The 21,537-nt window shown below is 38.7% G+C and overlaps 1 protein-coding gene across 2 annotated transcripts in view; it reads left to right on the top strand.

Annotated features, from left to right (window-relative positions):
- Positions 1-21,537, top strand: part of m1ap (meiosis 1 associated protein) — a 61,314-nt gene that overhangs the window by 25,606 nt on the left and 14,171 nt on the right. The window contains exons 6-13 of one of the 2 annotated variants that reach the window (XM_034676431.1): positions 9,514-9,669; positions 9,886-10,045; positions 14,266-14,407; positions 15,289-15,352; positions 15,461-15,603; positions 16,114-16,229; positions 16,368-16,449; positions 18,280-18,513. In XM_034676431.1, the coding sequence (XP_034532322.1) occupies positions 9,514-9,669; positions 9,886-10,045; positions 14,266-14,407; positions 15,289-15,352; positions 15,461-15,603; positions 16,114-16,229; positions 16,368-16,449; positions 18,280-18,513 (1,097 nt within the window). Of the gene's footprint in view, positions 1-9,513; positions 9,670-9,885; positions 10,046-14,265; positions 14,408-15,288; positions 15,353-15,460; positions 15,604-16,113; positions 16,230-16,367; positions 16,450-18,279; positions 20,398-21,537 lie in introns of those variants that run through there. The other variant, XM_034676432.1, reaches the window with a different exon arrangement.

Genomic DNA, 21,537 nt, shown 5'->3' with positions numbered 1-21,537 from the left:
CATACATGCAACCACAGCTACTGGAAAATGTTTGCAGACACCAAGCACACACACACACACAAACACACACACACACACACACACACACACACACACACACACACACACACACACACACACACACACACAGATCATAAGGCCAAATATTCAACAACAAGAATTTCACAGAAGAAGAGGACAAAATCTCTATTTTCTTTGATGTCATTTACTCTACATATATTCTACAACAGTAAAAGACGATTGACAACAAAGATGAATCCAAAGAATGCATGTTTTTCATCTACAGACATACACATGGGTCCAAGGTCAGGCTGTTAACACCTCTGTTTGACATTAGCATAGCAGCAGGTGGTCGTGCAGATGGAAGCTACCATCACTCTTCACTCTAGGTTATGGAACCTATTAGTCCCATACTGAGCGATGGCTGGCTGCTTTGCACACACAAGGGAACACACAACACACCCTCCTAAAATATGTCTGTGAGTCTGCCCCAATGTAAACCTCTTTGCTTTGTTTTTTTTACCTATCAACTCATGTTGTTAAAAGATCATGATAAAGCATGTGTCGTAGCTTTACAGTAAAGCCTGAGAGACAACACCATAAATGAAACCATAATAGGGGAAGTTATTTCGTTTTAGTTGGGTGGGGCTGCTGTTGTTTTGGGCCACAGTTACATAATTTGCAGCCAAGGGGGGTATTTTAGTAATCCTCTTTTTTCAGTGATGTGTTCAGAACAATAGATGATTGGATGAAAAAACCAACCAACCGTTATCTTACAATCTGCTACTGTTCTGCTCTGTCAGTCATATCTCATTTCTTGGGGACCGAGCTCAGCTTGTTTTATCACCACAAAATAAAAATTCTACTCATCAACTCAAAGTCATTTTCCTACTTGTACTATGATTTAAGTCACCTCCATAAACCTGGTGAGGGTGAGGCCACACTGGAAGTCAAATTGAACTTTTTTTTGGGCAAATTTGCCAAAATGTTAACTCATTACAATAGTCATGTACACTTGTTGATCCTTTACAAAGTGTGCATGTAGGATAACTTAAGTGTTCAGAGCTGAACACATCTATAGTGCATGCAAACACTGTACTATAGCCATAGTGCCCCCTCCTGCCATGGCATGTTTAGTTAGTACAAAGAACGCCTGAACTATTTGAATATTTTTCTCTTATGTTTTAGAAATAAAGATTGATTTTGATCCCTAGCCCAGATGGGAAATTTAAGTCAAAATTAAATTAAGAAAACAAGTCATTAATAAAAGTTTCAGAGGTGGCTGTCAGCCCCAGTTTTCTCATACGTCTCATCCCTAACTGCTACTTGTTCTTGTCTCTGTCTCATTTCCTGTCCTCTATTTTAACCTGAGCATACACAGACAGACTGTATGTCTCTTATCTTGGCTTTTAAACTACTTAGGGGAAACAAGGTCACCCTTCCTTTCTATTTGAAAGGATCCTTATCCATATAATCAGTCAACCCAGGGATGGCCACATCCTCTGCCCCTGCGGACCCTGCTATATTATTATTACGATATATTATCATCATCTGTTTATTATTTGTATTTTTATTTTATTTTATATTTATTATTTTTATTATTATTATTAGTAGTAGTAGTAGTAGTATTATCAGAACTGGTACATCAAAACTTCACCTATAGACCAGAGGTTATTTTTTATGGCATTTAAATACCAATATCATAAGCGCTTCATTAAGACATGTAAACATATTTCATTTCATTTCATTTTGCAAATTTGATTTTAAAATGCATTGAAAACAATATTTTTTTAAAGGTGTTAGAAAAAAAAACCCACCCAAGAATATCTCAATATATTTGATGAGTTTTTTTAAATGCTATTTTAATTGATTTTTTTTTTCTCTCACAAGAACAAGATGTGGGCCTTACACTGTCTTTTAAAAAAGTTTTTAAAAGGGGGTCTATTTTTGAGTCAATATGTATGGAAAGCCGTTTGAGTATTTATTCCAGTGAGTAAGCCCAAAAATTGTTTCCTAGTTTAACACTAGTTAAGTTTTTTTTTTTAATGTGACCAGTTTAGTAGTGAGGTGAAAAAATGTTGTCTGGTAAACAGTTACGGCTCTCTATCAGCTCTTATGTTCAAGATTACAAAAGGTGTCAAATCAGGACTCAGGATTTTGGTGTCATCAATTCATGTTAGTGTTTTTTACACAGGAAGTTAGAAAACAGCTTCTGGTTAGCAACGGTGAAACTAGATCACTTGGTATTTTCGCGGTGTTTTTTAAAAGTGCAGCCAACCACCTCATCTGACACTTACCCCCTTGCAGCTCTTTAAGACATTGGAAATTACAATATCTTGATTTTTAATCTTGTTGCTGATGACCTTCTTTGCTTTAATAGGTCGCACAGAGGCATCACTGTTCATTTCTGTGTGTTTCATAATTAGATAAAAACTCCTCACAGGAGCTTTAAGCAAGTGTTACTAGTGGGCAACTCGTAAAATTTAGCTGTCAGTGTTTGACTCAGCCCAGGTGTTATAAATTGTTGTCATTGTACGGTTTATAAAGGAAGTCACTTTTAATGAATAGTCATATCACCATCATATTTTCCTCTCCTTTTCTAGGTTACTTTCCTCTCTCCTCTCCCCTCTTGTGTGCCTCCATTAATACTGTCTGCAGAGCTCTTCTCATCATCTGCCCTCTTGTCTCTTTCAAATATCTTCAAAGAAGTCACCCAGCTGCCATCCCCTCAATGTCCTTCTCTTCCATCTAGCTCTCCTATTTTCCAATTCTGCTTGAAACCTCACAGTTGATCTCTTGCCATTGCCACTCACTTCACACTACTTACACTTCCCTACTTACACTTCACTTTACTCTTTCTGCTACTTGTTGTAACTATGATATGATTTATTTAAATAAACACAAAGGAAGTGGTCATAATCTACCAGCCCCTAATGAGCCTTTATAAAAAAGATGTCCCCTTTGTTTGACCTCCTCTGAAGTCCTCTCCTCTTATGTTTAGTTCTCAATGATGACAGACAGATAACAGACCACGTCCTGTCCTTTTCAAGTGTCTCTTTGCTTTGATTGTTTCAATGACCACATGGTTTCATCAGTAGTGACTGCTAAGCAATTAGGTCACACAGCCACTGGTGTGTTGAACGCTTGCGCATAGACCAGATGATCAATGTCCTATTTGTCACAGCCCCAAACTACATCAATGAGCTATTCATCATTAATGCACACACAGAAATGCTTCAGACAAGGACACAGTGCATGCTGTCAGCATCACTCTGTATTTGAAATATTGATGTCAGAGGGGAATTCCACAGACCTGCATGTATCAATACTTCTTTTATCTAATGGTTTACATTGTAAAGTTGGTGTCAGGGGATGCATCTGATGGATGTCACAGTTTGCCTAAACTGAATGTAGAAAGTTTCCTTGTGACAGGGGGTATTATATATTTAATGCTGTGGTGTTAGTGATGTGCTTTGTTTGTAGAAATCTAAGTTCTCTCATTGTGATGAACAGGGCTTGCAGAGATTTTAAGTTTTACCATGCAGTGTGATCATAGTGATGTTTCAGTGCTGCAGTCCCCTCTTAGTGATAGGACTCGATCTTATCTCATCTTAATCCACCATGAGCATTACACCTCACAGTATTTAGCTAGTTACAGCTGCAATGAAAAACTTTCTTTTACAGGCAGAAACCTTAAGCAGAACCAGACTCATGTTAGACAGACATATTTATATGTTGGTATAAAAATGGGAGCTAACTTGACCATTAATGATTATTTATAACAGAGAAGATTGGATTCAATTAGTGTAACTTCTTCCCACTCCATTATTTTCACCTTTGTCATTTTGTTTATTGTTGCTTGTTATTTTTTTATATGTTCGAAATAAACACGTATAAGTCTGATGAAATAAACATGAATGTATCGCATTGTAATAGTAATCTGGTAACTTGTCTCTTAAGATTACAGTCAAATTGAAATGTATATTTCTAAAATATGAAAACATCTTTATAAAGTCTGTCTGGTGTAAATAGAAATTCCAATTACTTCATTGGATTTTTTTCTGAGGCTCACTGCACATTCAATCCATTTGTCACAATGTCAGAAAACCAAAAGGAGGACCCAAGTGCAGACTTCAAAATAAAAAGTTAAATAGTAATAAACAAAAACAACAAGAGGAAACAATAGAAACTTACTTTTAAACAAATACACAGGAAAAATAACAAGAACACTAAGGACACTGGTCCGGTTAGACGTAATACACCACAATGAACCGACAGAGGTGATGAAACACAGAGGCTGTTTTCAAAACCGCCTGCCACATACTACCTAGAAATGTAGTATGCAGTACGTACAGCATACTACATACTGTATTTGAATGTAGTATGTAGTATGACTTCTGTTGGATCTGTTCTGCAGTATGCTGGGCCAGGCGTTGTTTGATTTCCGGTTTTGGAAAACGAAAGTAAACAACGGCCAAGCTGATAGCGAAACTTCTTCTTTAGAATCCACTTATAATTAAAAAATTAAGAAGTGGTTTATATGGAATTTAATAGTTTTCACAGCACCTAAAAACTGAGTTCCCCCATCAAAAAAGAAGAAAAAAGAAGTGGAATATTAGCGTTGTGCATTGTGGGGTACAGTACGAGAGGGAAACTGGTCTGATGCATACTGAGTAATTTACTAAATCAGCACGACATCCTGGTAGTTTTGGCATACTGCAGTTTTGCACTTGTTCACATACTACATACTGAATTTTGGCCAAATCAGTATATACTGCTAGTATAGTAGGTGGTTTCGAAAACAGCCAGAGACGATATACACACTGGGTAACAAGTAACGAGACACAGGTGTAGACAATCACAAAGGGGGGAAAACACTGGAAGTAAAACTAGACTTAACACACACAAGAATATGCTACAAAACAAAACACTGAGAACCAACTCAACAACATGAAATCACACAGGAAGTAAACAGACAAGATACTAAACACACTGGGTAACAAATAAAACACAGTACATGAATCACTAAAACACAACACGGATAAGACACAAGGATAACTTGATAAAATAAAAACGGAAATCAAAGACAGACTACAACAAAGAAAAAACAAAACAAAAGCACTTCATGACCAAATTGCTGTCAATGGTATTTTATGTCATATCTTTAAAAGTTGCTAGTCTAAAAAGGATGTCCCCTCTCTTTTTATCCTTTAAAATAATTAATTTACCTAGGCAGAATTTTTTATTTTTTTATTTTCCAAACACCAATAACGACTCTTTGCTCTCTCCTCGACAGACAGAACCTCTCAGTGCAGCATACAAATACACATTCAAATAGAGCACGCAGTGTGAAACTGACATTCTCCATGCAGTCAGATAAAGCTGCTGGAGAGACACAGATAGCATCACATCATCCCAGTTCTTCCCCTCCCCAAACACACACGTCAAGGTTAACTATGATTACATATCCTCCTCAGACACTGATATATTGGCTTTGCAGAATCCAGTCTGACACAAACACTCACAAGACTAAATGTCTAGATTATTTTTGCTATGAGAAGCAGTGCACCTCATTCCCCCTCTCTCCTGCTCTCTCTTTTTTTTTATCTCCCCTTCTCTCACACACACAAATATACATACACTTTCTGATTAAATGCATTTCCAACAATGTGGTCCATCTACCCTCCCTATTCATTTCATCCACCCTATCTCCCCCCTCCTCATAGTTCTCTCTCTGTGAAATTTTAAGTTCTTCTTTCTGTCTACATCATTATTTCTCTATCTCTACTACCCCCTTCCCTGTTACTCACTCGGTCTCCTCCTCCTCCTTCTTTTCCAATTCCCCAGAGAGACATTATCTGAGGGAGTGGCGATCGATTTTCTTCAACCCATTTTCCTCCATCCCTGTCCATCTCCCAAGGATTCTACTCTTTTCTCTGCACTAGCATTTCCATGACGGCAAAACACATCCCTTCTTTCTCATCCTGTCCTACTCCTCAGGCCTGTATCACAATTTTTTCTTTAATGTCTCTCATTTTCTAACTGTCACATTTGCTACCTGTCTTTGCTCGTGAATACGGAGTACACAACACAACAAATCGTGCTGATTTTGGGCCTGATTTCCCACTTCCACCAAAAGTATGCAAAGTCCCAGTATTTGGGTGTTTCTAAAGGTTATCCTGCCAGATTTCCCTCTGGTGTAAGATGTTTGGATTGATTCTACTTCCCTGGATCAGCTCGAATGAAGACTGTGGACTCAGCAATTTCAAACATGTTCAGTATTCATGATCTGGTATCCTGTTGTGGGGGGGAACCCTCAGGACAGCAGAACAGGCACTCTGGAATGGCACCAATCCCCCCCCCCCCCCCATCATCTTCCATGTTTGTTTACTCTACAGTTGGAGTTTGACAGTGAGAGATGTTGCAAGACTTCCAATTTTGAGATTCGAGACTCTGGTTGTCCTTTAATTTAATCTGTTAGTCTGCTGTTTTTGTCATATCATTTCTCTCCACCAAGCGGCAACCTCCGGTCTTAAAATATGACGCCCATGCAAAAGTGCCAAATACTGCAGTTCCTCGAGCGTCCGCTTGAGGCTGGCTGTAGAAACACCGGAAACCACATACGCACCCATTCATAAAAGACGCCTCTTTATGCCTCTTTTCGCTCTTAACCTCACACTTACTCGGACGCAGTTAGGTTGTGTTCAGCATTGGTTTTAAAACAGCGCTCAGGAACAGATGGGTGACATCAGGGATACAATGTCCATTTTTTATACAGTCTATGCTCTCCACACACTAAACACAAAACTGTTAAACCTAAAAATGTTTGTTTTCATGTGTGGGGTCTAATCCAAAGTATCAACTCCTCAATCCATTTTAAGTGCAAGAGTAATCTGACGTGTCAAAAGTCAACTTTCATATTCAATCAATCTTTATTTGTATAGCGCCAAATCACAACAAATGTTATCTCAAGATGCTGGATACAATCCAGTCCCCTCTTACTGACATGAATGGATCTTATCTCATTTTAATCCAGGAAAAACTTCCTTTCAACAGGCAGTCTTCCATCATGATTCACTTTGGGAGGATTAAACAACTCATGTCCATCAGCAAAAACTTAACACACACTTTCCTTTCTTCTCTGATTACGTATTTAATTCTGAAAGAGACACTTTTATTGTTGCCCTAGAACCATAAATAGCTTTTGTACTTAAGCTGCCTCTGGCAGGTGAAAGAAGCAATGACATATTTAATTCCTGGAATTGACAGTTTCTCATTTTCTCCCTGAAAGTCTCTAAGTCTTACCCCCTTCTGTGTTAACCTCACCTCCATCTGTAGCTCACTCAGTGCCTCCTGATCCGCCCCTCTTCCTTTTGTCCCATTAGTTATCTCCTGATGGGTCATTAACTATTAAACACCAGATAGAGGGAAAAGGAGACGAGGAGACTGTAAGGTTTGTGTCTACTCTGCGATAATAAATGGACTTTCAGGGCGGGCAAAGGAGAAAAAGCAGGAGAGGAGGTTGAGGCAGGTTCATTGGGTCTTTTCTGTAATGAAAAGTGGGAAAGGAAAGGAGAGCAGAGCAACTGCTTTCTGTCCTTTGAGAGAAGAGATTTACATTAAGGTTTCTAAAACTGCGAGAACAGCACAGGATTTTAGACTGTTAGACAGTCTGCTTTGTATCCCCATCAACTTTCTTTAATAAATGGTAAAATGGACTCAGTTTATTTAGCTCTTTCTCTAATGTGCTACATTCATCCATTCACACCACATTCATACACTGATGGCAGAGGCTGTTATGTCAAGAGCCCATCAGTATTAACTAATCCCATTCACACACCAATAGTACAACCACCGGGGGCAGTTTGGGCTTAGGTATCTTGCCCAAGGACACAGCAGGACCGGGGATTAAACCTCTGGCTTTCTGATTGAGAGACTACTGACTCTAGCACTGAGCCGCAGAAAGTGAATATGTCAAAAACACTGAACTATTCCTTCCCTTGAGGAAATCCGTACCATAAATACTTAACTTGGGTTTTTGGTAGATAAAGACAAAAGGACAGCTCAGTTGAACAAGTCTTTGGTGTCTATTGTGTCACTGAGACCTCGCTGCAGAAATAACTGATTGTAGTTTGCTTCCATCTAGTGGCCCAAACATAGGCTGCAGAATCAATCGTGTGCTCAAAGTTATCATGCCTATACACATATCGCCTCATGTTTGAATAGTATAAATACATTGTATAAAGACATTGCCAATAAATTCAATCAGGTGAAAATAATACACAGCTGGCAGCACAGCTCAACCGTTATATGAGCTGAAATCAATACCAACAGACTCCCCCTTGAGATGTGAGGAGTCTGGTTTCACTATCCCCATCTTCTCTGAACATGGTCTTCACTTAAAAATTGGATGAACAATATCCCATAGATTATTTATGAAGTACTGAAAAGGAAAATCCAAGTTTCAGCTAGACTGGCTTTTCTGCCTTAACCATAGAACTTAAAGACTGTGACTTGTTCCTTTTAGAAAAGCAGAGGATTATTCTGGCTTTACAACTGCCACATGGATATTACTGAGACATTGAAGAAGAAAGACATTCTGCCTTTTTATGAAAAATGGGTTACAACTATTGTCGGGGCCATAATGTTGATTTTCTTGTCCTATTTGTTAATCACGATTATTTCCTTTTATGGTTGACTGAGGCATACAAAGAGAGTGAGTGGGTTTGAACATTTTTTGTTAACCACCACTGTCATCGCCATTATCATTGTTTATTTAGATCTGTTTTGGTATTTAATTATTTTGAGTGCTTTGTTAATAGATAGAAAACCTTTCATGGACTGTGATTTAGATTTATGACAAGACACGTCGCAAACACCAGCCCACTTAGTCTCAGCAGCACTTTTCAATCTTAGCTGCTTCAACTATGACTCAACTAGCAGCTTATAAGAGGGTGACATGGTCTCTTTTGGATAAGCTTCTATATATGCTTGGCTTCTCATTCTGCTTGGCTATCTGTGACTCTAACTTTACAAGATTTTATTCATCATAAGACCCTTATCAATCAAACAAAGATCAATTAAAATTGTTGAATGTAAAAGGAATTCACCATTAGCAGTTGATGCTTTGTACTTTTGAGGGGCATCCAGGGGACATTTTTTAATGTTTTATACATTTTAGGGGGCATCTAGAAGGCAATTTTTACATTTTATATATTGGAGGGACTTCCAGGGGCCACTTTTTTCATTTTATACATTTGAGTGGCATCAAAGTGAAACTTTTTCATGCTTCTTCCACTGAAAGGGCACTAGAGAAGCAATTTTTTAATGTTTTATCTACCACAGTGGAATCCAAGAGGGCACTTTAGCATGATTTCTTTCAGGCGTTTGGACACCAGGGGGAGCAAATGGGTGAATTGAGAAGATGCTATTAGCAGGTATAGCTTTACCCTTTTTTTCAGATGTTTCAGCAGAGTCCAGCTGCTATTGAAGCATCTGTGTATTCATTTTCAGACAGTCTGATGTTGGGAACGGAGGTCGACCTGCAGCAGGTGGAAAACAGTGTGCTCTCAATGGAGATGGTGTTAAAGGCATGGCTTCAAGAGCAGGGAGGAGACAGAGAGCAACTTCACCTCCTGCTGCCGGGTTTACTTGACAATTCCATTCCAGGTAAAAGTAATGCTAACTCCTTTTTTTCCTCTAACTTTTGTTGTGCTATTTTCTCTGACCTCATTTAAAACTTTTGATAATATACAATCTGTGTTGATCTATCTGACTTGTTATAGGGGGTATACATGAATCCAGCACTCTCTGAAATCTATATTTAAGTTTACCTTGAAGTATCTTTTCAAAACGTTTCTTTTCTGCTGTTTGTCACCTGTGTAGTCTGTGTTAAGTGTGACATGCAGGAGCGTCTCATAAGCCCTGCCCTAATCTCCGTGAACCCCAATCTGGGAGTAAAGACTGAGAGCATCCAGGACTTCCTGCCTATCACAGGGGGAACAGCTAATCAGAGCCAAAAGCCTCAGAGACTCAAAGCAATCAAGTAAGAGACCGGCTTAAGGGAAAGGCTTTTACTATAGCTAGATACTTTGAAAAGCCTGTTTTGATTTATCCTACACAACATAGAGGCTTAAGCTCCTGTAAGAAAACTTTTACTTTGCATTAATTTTGACGACCCCAAGGCAGCAAAGACATAAATATTATCTCTATAACTTTTTCTGCACATGGTTGAATAGTGTTTTCTGACCAGCTGTGCTAAACTTCTCAGGAATAGAACCAGGGTAAGTAGGTTTTGTGACAAGTCTCAGCCTGTTCATTGACACATGTAGCAAAATACAGGACATCTTTAGCGAGGTAAGGACACAATTTATTTTCCTTTCAAAATAAAGGAAAACGAAATTTGAAAAAAATAGCGATAATCCTTGATTATATTTTTGATCAGAGATTATTAACAAGTCTCAGTTTCCGCCGACTCATTGTAGTTCAGAATAATAGTGGACCACCTCACAATGTAATCTAGTCAATCACAGCTTGATCTGATGTGTAAATCTAAAATATCAGCCATTTGAAATTTGAAAAAACAGCGTTCCACGAACTATAATGAGTCGGTGGAAACTGAGATTTGTCAATAATCTCTGATCACAAAGATCAAGGATTCTCCCTTTTTTTTTTTCAAATTTAGTTTGGCTTATATTTTGAAAGGACAAATCAAAATGACCTGTGATTGACAAGACAGTCTTCTTCTTTCGCCAAAACAAACCACTCAACCACTTCTGGATCACTTCCAGTAATTGGTACAGTTCTTTACTGTCAGAATCTACCATTTCTACATTTGTTTGGGGACTGGTAGAAATGTTCTGTCGCTTGTAAAATTGTGTCACACCTTGTGAAAGTGTTTCAGATTTTGTTAAAGATTTGTTTTCTTAAATGTAAATTTGTTTCGTCCTTTGTAAATTTGCATTGCACCTCCCAGCCACCATAGTAAGAGGTGGCAAAGTTTGTTTTGGATGCTTGCAGATGTTTGCTTTGCAAAAGGTATTTGATCATGGTTATAGTAATGCTACATTTCAGTGAAGCACTGCTCAGCAAATAACCTCTTCAATGTTTTTCATTCCAATTAGTCCTGCATTACTTCTTTTTCTCACTTCATTTTGCTATGGATGTACAGATCAGTGAGGTCGAATGATACAGGCCTTCAATATAATTTTAATTTTTCTTTCACTGCGACATAAACTTGGTTTGAATATATTTTATTTCTTTTTAATCATTTTAATAATAGCGTTGGGTTAAACGGTTGAAAACCAGGGATATGTCACTGTTCAATATTAACTAACCATGTGCAAAAAATGAACACCAAAATTTAAACATTTTTTAGATGTGATCTATGCTTCTTTCTTTTAGATTTTTGGACTGAGGCAATGATGGAGTATATGTACATACATGCGTGATAATGATTGCATGCATATATGCTTGTCCCAGTAAAACCCTGCCTGTCAATGAATGGCTCCATTCTGATATCAGAGAGAAGTGGAATCTTTCACAGATGAAACTCTCCCGTCACATCACAGTCTTCTTTGTTCAGCTGGAGTCATCTGCTCGGCCTGAAATCCCCTGTCAAGATTTTGTTCTTGACTTGTTATTGATGAAATGTTACTAATCTCAAACTATATTTATTTGGTATAGCTGTGGCTCAGGTAGAGTGGGTCATTCCCTCAATAAAGGATTTGCGGTTTGGTCCCGTCCAGTCAAAATGTCAAGGTTTCTTTGGGTAAGATTCAGAATCCTGTGTTTCCAAATGTCTGAATGGGTGAATGTTAACATCTGGTAAAAAGTGCTCCAAGTAGGACGAGAGAACTCTTTGATTTCCTGTTTTATTTTGTAGACTTCCCTGTGTTTCACATCATGTGTTCTTGTTTCCTCTCTGCCTGTATTCTGTATTAGTTATAAGTTATCCTTATGTCTTCCACATGTTGTTTTTAAGTGATCCATGTCTTGTGTTGTAATCCTTGTGTATTTTCTCATGTGTTACTTCATCTAGTGTATTGTGTTACTGTCATTTTGCAGTTCTTAAACCCTGTGTGTCTGGTTTAGTTTTACTTCCTGTCCATGTGTGTTTCCCTCCACTTTGATTAGCATCATTAGCTTCACCTGTGTCCTGTGTCCACACCTGTTGCTTGGTACCATGTGTCAATCAATCAATCAATCTTTATTTGTATAGTGCTAAATCAAAACAAACGTTATCTCAAGACGCTTTTACAAACAGAGCAGGTCTAGACCGTACTCTATGTTCAATTATTAACAAAGACCCAACATCAAGACAGGATACCATCCAGTCCCCTCTTACTGACAGGACTCGATCTTATCTCATCTTAATCTACCATGAGCATTACACCTTGCAGTATTTAGCTAGTTACAGCGGACAAACTTCCTTTAACAAGCAGAAACCTCGAGCAGAACCAGAATCATGTTAGACAGACATCTGCGTCGAACCTAGTTGGGGCTCTAAAGAGGGAAAGAGGAGAATAAGAAAGAGAGAGATGATAGTGGTGAGCTGTATAGTAGTAGTTGTTGCAGCTGGAGTCTGGAACTTCCACAGCCGCTGGACGTCTATGGCAGCAACTCAGAGGAAGGGAGCTCAGGGACTCCAGAAAGGTCTATGTGTATTTAGTTTCTCTGTTTCCCCTCTCCTTTTGTTTGATCATTTCACATTCACCTGTGTTTGCAGTGTGTCTTGTGTTTTCTTTTGGCCATTTGGATTTTGAATTTCTTTGATATTTCAGTAAGTTTTGGTTTGTACCTTTGCACCTTTTGTTTATTAAATTCTAATCTTTACTGTCTGCATGTGGGTCCTCCCTCTTGTTTGTAACCCAATGTGACAGAAACCTCAACGTACTTTCAAGGATAAAAAAGGTTTGAGATGAAAAAATTGAGCTGCTGACTGCTTTGATACAGAGGGGGTTATGAAGCAGATCAATCTAAGCATAGCTTCATCATGCTTCAACATAATGCTAACTTCTTCTGTATTTTGACTTGTGCTAGCCAATGAAACAATGAACAATATATATTGACTCCATTGATATTTTAATCCTGAAAATGTGCAATTTACATAATGCGTCCTGGAAAATCAAACACTCTACGAGAACTTTAGATGTTCAAACCATGGTTAAAATGATCACAATCTCTGAAGTTAGTAAACTAAGTTGAACAAACAGCACGTTTGTTTGTGTAATATTGCATCTGAGTTGTAAAGACTTCAGCTCTTGCTGTATACTCTGCATGTGTTGCTTATATTCCTTCATTTGTATTTTTCAAATTTTTTTCATTTTTAAGTGTATTTGTATGTAGTAGTACTTATTAGAGTAGACTTTCAAAAACGTGTGCACTACCATGTGATCACCATCACAACAAGATGATAGTGGAATAAACAACTGTTGTTTAAGAGCTAAACAAATTCCTGTTAGAATACACAAACAAGGCATCACAAAGAAAGGCAAGCAATGAATGTGTGCTGTGAACACGATGACAGACTCAGACGACTGTTTTGCATACCTGTCAGACTGAAAGTAGTTGTACTCTGTGTGCATGCAAACACATACTGATGAGTCATGGTTTCCATATGTGACATGAAAATGGAACTGGGGAGCAGACACAAGACTGATGTCATTCTCTGTCTCTTTTCTCATGATGATGTGTTATGTTTGTAATGTGTTGGTTCCCCTGAGTCGCTGCTGTAGACATCCTGCTGCTGTAGAGGTTCCAGGTTCTAGCTAGTACTACTACTGCTACTATGAGCTGTCTCATTACTATCATCGCTCTATCTCTCTCTCTTATTCTCCTCTATCCCTCTTTCCAACCACAGCTCAGTCGAGTCAGATGTCTGTCTAACATGAGTCTGTTTCTGCTCGAGGTTTCTGCCTGTTAAAGGAAGTTTGTCCTTGCCGCTGTAACTAGCTAAATACTGCGAGGTGCAATGCTCATGGTGGATTAAGATGAGATAAGATCGAGTCCTGTCAGTAAGAGGGGACTGGATCGTATCCTGTCTTAATGTTGGGTCTTTGTTAATAACATAGATTAAGGTCTAGACTTGTTATGTTTGTAAAAGTGTCTTGAGACAACGTTTGTTGTGATTTGGTGCTGTACAAATAAAGATTGATTGATATTCATTTTATTATTTATATTGTCAAGAAACTGTTACTGTGTAGAATTTGTGTCCTTCATTTTGTATCTACTTTGTAACCAGTGTTTGGTGTGTTTGTGCTGTAGGGCCTTGCGTGCAGATGGAGTGTGTGCAGGTGTGTTGTATGGCCTGCCGTTGGTGATACACCCCACCACCTGTTGGCAGCTGGACTGGGATGAAATAGAGACCAACCACAACCTGTTCCACGCTCTTTGCCACACGCTCCAGGTATGTGATTGTTTCATTCTCTGACAATAAGGATCAGAATCTAAAAGGCACTGTTTTATATCAAAATGTCAGACCTTTTCTCTCTTTAGGTTTTCAGTCGCCACACCTTATAACCTGGTCTCATTTTACCTTTGCACAAACCCTCTGACCCTTGGATGTACTTTTAATTCATTTGAGCACATTGTAACACTGTCATGGGCTAAATCATAAATCTTAAAATGATTTTGCAACTTGCTGCTTGTCCAAAACTTAATCATGTACTTCTCACAGCAATTAGGTTGAGGCAGATGTCTGTGTAACATGAGTCTGATTCTCCTCGAAGAGGAAGTTTTTCCTTGCCACTGTAACTAGCTAAGTACTGCGAGGTGCTCTGCTCATGGTGGATTAAGATGAGATCAGACTGAGTCCTGTCAGTAAGAGGGGACTGGATCTCATCCTGTCTTAATGTTGGGTCTTGTTAATAATTTAACATAGAGTACGGTCTAGACCTGCTCTGTTTGTGAAAGCATCTTGAGATAACGTTTGTTGTGATTTGGCTCTATACAAATAAAGATTGATCGATTGATAAATACTGTCTGCTCTCCACATATTCTTGGTGCTATCGACTGTTGACGTGCATGCCCCAACAGTACAACCATGGAACAATAGCATTAGAAATCACATGCACCCGTATTCAGTCAACCAAGTCATATGCAACTGTTTTTGACCTTGCCCACATACCTGAAACAATTCCGCTTTTGAGTAACCTAAACCTAGTTCCACATCCATATAGTAAAATGCTGCAATGGAAGGTGCAAACCTGCCGATATCAGAAATGTGTTGCCACAGGGTGTCACATGGGTGAAATTGTTTGATGTAATATTTGTTATTCCCTCTTTTAGAGTCGTGACATGTTCCTGCTGCTGCAGGTGGAGCCCACGCAGAGGTCTACAGCTGGAGGTCCAGGTCAATATGTGTGTGGTTACCAGTGTGTGAGTGAGAGAGAGTCATCCTGTGAATGTATCAGTCCTTGTGAGAACATTAATATGCAATTTCTATGCATGTGCAACACAGGTGTGTATTCCCACTATGTCCTCCAGCCATCCCAGTCTCTCTCCCTCCTCCTGAAGCCTGTGGTCACCAGAGAGCTGCTGCTGCCTTGTTCACTGCCTGTATCAGCTCAGGAACCAACACCTGATGCTCTACAGGTTTTACAGGTTAGGTGACCTTAGATCATTAGAGAAATATAGAAGTAGACTCAGGGATCAGAACTAAAAAAACAGAAATGGATACTCTTAAAACCACACAAGACTCACACCATGGAGCATCACATGGTTGCTGATTTCACATCTTCAAAACCTTCAAAAAGAAAATAGCAGGTCTAGACCATACTCTCTATGTTAAATTATTAAAATAGACCCAACATCAACACAGGATGAGATCCAGTCCCATCTTACAGACAGGACTTGATCTTATCTCAGAACCAGACTCATGTTAGACAGCCATCTGCCTCGACAGAGTTGGGGTTGGAAAGAGGGGTAGAGGAGAATAAGAGAGAGGGAGAGATGATAGTGATTAGACAGATAGTAGTAGCTCTTGGTGCTGGAGTCCAGCACGTCCATAGCAGTAGGCCGTCTACGACAGCATGTTGATAAAGTGTGTACTGTAAGAAAGCTTTTTCAAGGCCCACAAATAGTGTTTCAGTGTCTCTATCTTTTCTTTGTCAGGGTTGTGTCAGTCAGCTGGATGAGGAGTTTATTTTGAACCCTCTGTCTCTGAGGAGTAACTTGTACGAGCACCTCAAGTGTAGAGGTGTTCTCTCACAGTCAAGATACCCATACAGGTCAGATGATGAAATGATGAAAGAAAGGATGAGTATATGATGCAACATGATGTGAACCCCTTGGGATAATGTTCTTGTCTCATCATCACGAGATCTGAGTGTGCATTCATTACAAGGACATGCCACTGTTGATTCCAGGCAGCAGCCAGCCGCTGCACACAGAGACCAGTCTCAACCACCAGAGGGCCCTAAATCCACAGGCAGAAGACCTTCACGGCAGGTAACACATATCCAAACACCGCTTTATGACTGTTGAGGAAATCATGTTCAGCTCATAAAAGAGTACAGAGATTAGGAAATGAGTGAAGTCAACAAGTGTTTGGAGCAATATGAGAACAAGAAGAAGGAACAATATTATGAAGCTCATCAGGGTCGTATGTGGAGAGTTTGTGCTTTGTCACTAGTGCAACTTCCTCCTTAACCTGAGCTGTGTTGACTCAATAGATGGTTGCTCTTACCATGGGAAATTCAATGCATGATTACACAGACACAACATTACTGTTCATATTATCTTCTTAATCTATAAGAGGAAGAAGACAGTAAGGGATTTAAATAGAAGTATTTATTGAATGGGATAAGATAAGATCAGATTGCTCTATTTGAAGTCATTTCACCTTAGCGTTGTAACACTTTTCTTTATACTTGTCTCCCTTGTAACTGGAGACCACAGTGGCTCATCAGGAACAGAAATAGAAGTTACATGAATTAGGTGTAACAGCTTAAAACAATCTCCATTGCAAGTAAAAGCCCTGCAATTTACTGTCAATGCTACAAAACTAAAAGTGAAGCTGTAATATAAGCCGGAGTACCTCAGTTATCAGAGGTACCCCTGTGACCCCCATAAAAACAATGCTTATCAATGTGTTAGTAGTATTTTACTGCTGGAGTAGCTCAGGGTGGAGCTGGTTTGAACTTATTTATGTATAAATCATTCATTTAGGCTATAAGTTCCCAACTTAGGTGTCTGAAGTTTCCAACATAAAGTTTAGAACATACGGTTAATATTTAACATTTTATATATATATATATATATATATATATATATATATATATATATATATATATATTAAGCATTTTGTGTTTTTCTGAAAAAGCATAATGTTAAAATGATTTTGGGACAGAATCAATAAAGTAAAATTAATGGTTCAGTTTTTCATGTTTTCCAAACATGCATACATATATATTTTATGTATGTATATGCGTATATGTATGTATATTTATATATAGGGATGTATATATGTGTGTGTATATATGTATATATATATATATGTATATACACACACATATATAGACACACACATATATACACACACACACATATATATATATATATATATATACACATACAACAATAGACATCAACATAACAAAAGAGATGAGGCCATTACAAAGACTACATTCTTATATATAATAGTAAGGGAAATGGGTGCATCTTGTGTTTGTATGATATATGTTAGTGAATGTATTATATGTATTTATATATAGTGAGCGTGTGTGTGTGTGTGTGTGTGTGTGTGTGTATTTGCTTTTTTTACAAGATACATCAACCCTTACCTTTCTCAATATATAAAACAATTTTTCTTCCTTTCATTGGTATCAAAAATATTAAAGCCACTGCAAATGTTACGACCAAACATTTATTATAACTTCAGAATAACTCAAAAAAGAGTGTTAGTCCATTTTACAGTCAGTGTCTGACTGAGTGTAACATTTTATCTGTCATTTTATTATTTATTCTGAAGATGCCTCCTGTGGCCTGAGTGTGTAGCTGTTGGCAGAGTGACTCATCAGGGTTGATAAGGCTGCTGACATGCAAATAGTTTATTACATCTGAAACGCAGAGAAAATGTCTCTGTGCTCCGCTTAGTTCTGTTCTGTTGTTTATCGCGCTTCCCTCTCATTCTCTTAACTGGAACTTAACCCTTTGCTCCTCATTTGTTTGTCAATGCTTTCCTCCTCTTTTCCTTTCCTCAAAATCTTTTCCGCTTCTGTTCCCAAAGCATTTTCAAGAATCTTTTATTATGACTGCCTTTTTTTTTTTACATCTCAGCCACAGAACCAGTGTCGCCAACTGGGAACAAACAGCAAGGTCAGGGCCACCATGGCTCCTATCCCTTCTTCCTCCTCCTCCCACTTCTCCTCTTCCTCCCTGGGACCTCCTCCTGCAAGGGCATCTCGTCCCACTCTGGAGCTCCTCCTCAGCAGCAGCAGCAGCAGAAGCAGAAGCAGCAGGGCACCAGTACCTACTCATCGGGAGATGGACGACAACAATGATGACCCTGTGGTAATAGAGTGAGAATGCTTGTGTGGGTGGAGGAAAGTGGACAAAAGAGAGGCATGGAACGAGAAAGGAAGTGTTGTGTATCTTTCATATTTCAAAGGGCTTTCCAATAAACTAAACTAGATTTTGTATGGCAGATAAAACACATGTATCGTCAAACTGTCACATAGTGTGAGTAAACACACACACACTTCGCTCTAATACACCCTGGGTGGTTACATCTTTTTTGAAGTGTTCAATTCATCTCTATTTATTTCTAACCACACGACCACTATTAGCTAGAGCTGAATTTAACTGCCGTGTGTGAGAAAGGAAAGTTACAGCTCACTGCATCTGCTAATCACTGATGCAGCAAGTCTTCAAAATGAAAAAAAAAAACATAGAAAAGATGAAAAACAAGAAGGGAAACAGCAGAACAATTGAAAGTGTAATAGTCAAAAATAGAGGGAAGGAACATAAAGTAAAACAATGACAAAAGGGAACAAAAGGTGGGCGGTGTGGGAGATCATAGGGATGATAAAAGCACACATCTACATAAAAATACACAACTCAGACAGACACCACTTACTGGATTATAATTCATGTATGCTGAAGTGGCTAGCTGTAGCTATATTACTTGACTTTAGACAGTATAGTGCTTTAGCTGTGTACCACAAATTCCATTTCCATTCTACCCTTAAGCCCTCGTCTGAACACAGCTCCACTGTTTTAATGAGACACAAAATCAAGCAGCAGACAGAGGGGCCTCTCTGCTCGCCTTCACCCCCACAGCAAGTGCTCTCTCTGGGGGTTGAAAGTCAGTATTAGGGGGGTGTGGATGGAGGGAGACCAGAAACAAGGCGAAACTTTTAAAGTCTTACTGAAATACTGAAAACGGGTAGTTTTCAAGTTCAAGCAGAGACATGACTGATCAATTTCTTTATGATATGACATTCACACACATTAAGTCATACTTGATTCATACTCACAAACTCCTTTTGGTCAATTAGACACATCGAACTCAAGTATTAATAATTTATTTGTCATCAAGGAGATGTGCCATCCACACACACACACACACACACACACACACACACACACACACACACACACACAAAGGACTAATCAGTCTCCCGCCATTCCACCCCCTTGTTGAACCTCGTAACATCAGGGTCCACCGGCTTCATGACGTTGTGACGTCAACGGACTTCCGCATTCACAATTTACATCCACAACGATCCTTTTGTCTCTCCAGAGAATTTGACCGGACCTCAAAAACTACCCACTGACATTTTAACAACTCCTCTCTTGCTCTTGCTGTTCTTTCCCTTTTTTTCCCCCTCTGTACTCACAAGCACAAGGAAGTTAAGTTTATTTCATAAATGTGTTAATTGAAGTACAGCCATTTGTCCATCTCTGAAAAGGTCAAAAGGCTGAAGCCAAAGTTCCTGTTTAACCCAAAGGACATCAACCGAACTCCTCTTCAAATGTCACAAATGTTCAGGATTCATGGGGCATGAAAACGGTCAACCCAAGTGTCCCCTTTGGTGTTTCCAAACTTGTTCAGAGTTGAAAATTGTCTTGCTAATTTTGGGAATGTTTGACCCACAACAGTTATCGGTCCAAAAGTTCTATGTTCATATTTTTGTTTTTGTTAACCAATGTGACATCCTCTTCTCACTTTGTGGTTTCATGACCATTGGTTCTTGTTCAGCTTACATGTTGCATCTTTTAAAATATTGCAAAAGAAAATGACATTAATTGACATATTTGTTCACTATGCTCATTTGTATCAGTTGATATTTAAGCTGTTGTGTAATTTCATGAATTTATCTCAGTGTTTGTATTTGTTGACCTTTTCTCTGATTTGTTTATCACACTGTGAGTTTATAAAGTGTCCAAAAGTCATACTTTTTTCATGATAACTTAATTCAGCCTGACCTGGCTTTATTTTGAAAAGATGATATTTAACTAGCTTTAACCTTCAATACAAATTACTTCCTCTGTGGAACACTGACATCATTGACACACAGGTAGTTCTTTGAAAGAACTGTGCATCAACCACTCAATCAATCAATCAAATCACAAGGTGCTTTTACAAACATAGCAGGTCTAGTCCGTACTCTATGTTAAATTATTAACAAAGACCCAACATCAAGACAGTATACGATCCAGTCCCCTCTTACTGAAAGGTTCAATCTTATCTCATCTAAATCAACCATGAGCATTACACCTCGCAGTATTTAGCAAGTTACAGCGGCAAGGAAAAACTTCCTTTTAACAGGCAGAAACCTCCAGCAGGACCAAACTCATGTTAAAAACATCTGCCTCGACCGAGTTGTGGTTGGAAAGAGGAATAGAGGAGAATAAGAGAGAGAGAGATAATAGTGATTAGACGGATAGTAGTAGTAGTAGTAGCTGTGCTGCTGGAGTCTGGCACATCGGTAGCAGCCGGACGTCTACGGCGGCGACTCAGAGGGACCTACGAGACAATGCATTTCGGTCATAGGTCATTTTAAGTTTAGACTCATCTGTATGCGCTTAAGAAATCCCTTGTAAAGATAACTCTCTGTAGAGTCTCTAAAAAAGAAAACATCTAAAAACTTTTGGTCCCAATTTAACTTTAGACTTGAAAATGAAAATGCCATTTGGTTTAAAATGGGTCAACAATTACAATTACCAAGTGGGGACCTGTTATTTGTGTCTGAATGTGTTGTGAATGTGATGTAATGTAAAAGCGCTTTGGGTGGTCAGAGGACCAGCGAAAGCGCTATATAAATATAGTCCAATTACCATGTCTACTATTTACCAATATTTAATCAGGCGGGACATTTCCAAAGAACAAACAAGGCAGTCAAAGTGAAAGGCAAAGTAATAGAGCAAGTAAATGTTCATTCATAAAGCATTTTAAAACACTGGGTTACAAAATGCCAAAAGGACAAGACTGGTGTGGGATGATATGCTGCTGAGTGTAAACATTGTGATCATGAAGGAGACAGTTTGAATCCTACTTTTTAGATTTTGATTCATTTTTTCCTGAGGGTGGTG

Source organism: Notolabrus celidotus, chromosome 23 (genome assembly GCF_009762535.1).
Source record: "Notolabrus celidotus isolate fNotCel1 chromosome 23, fNotCel1.pri, whole genome shotgun sequence".
NCBI classification, from domain to species: domain Eukaryota; kingdom Metazoa; phylum Chordata; class Actinopteri; order Labriformes; family Labridae; genus Notolabrus; species Notolabrus celidotus.
This window is presented reverse-complemented; position numbering and strand designations above follow the sequence as displayed.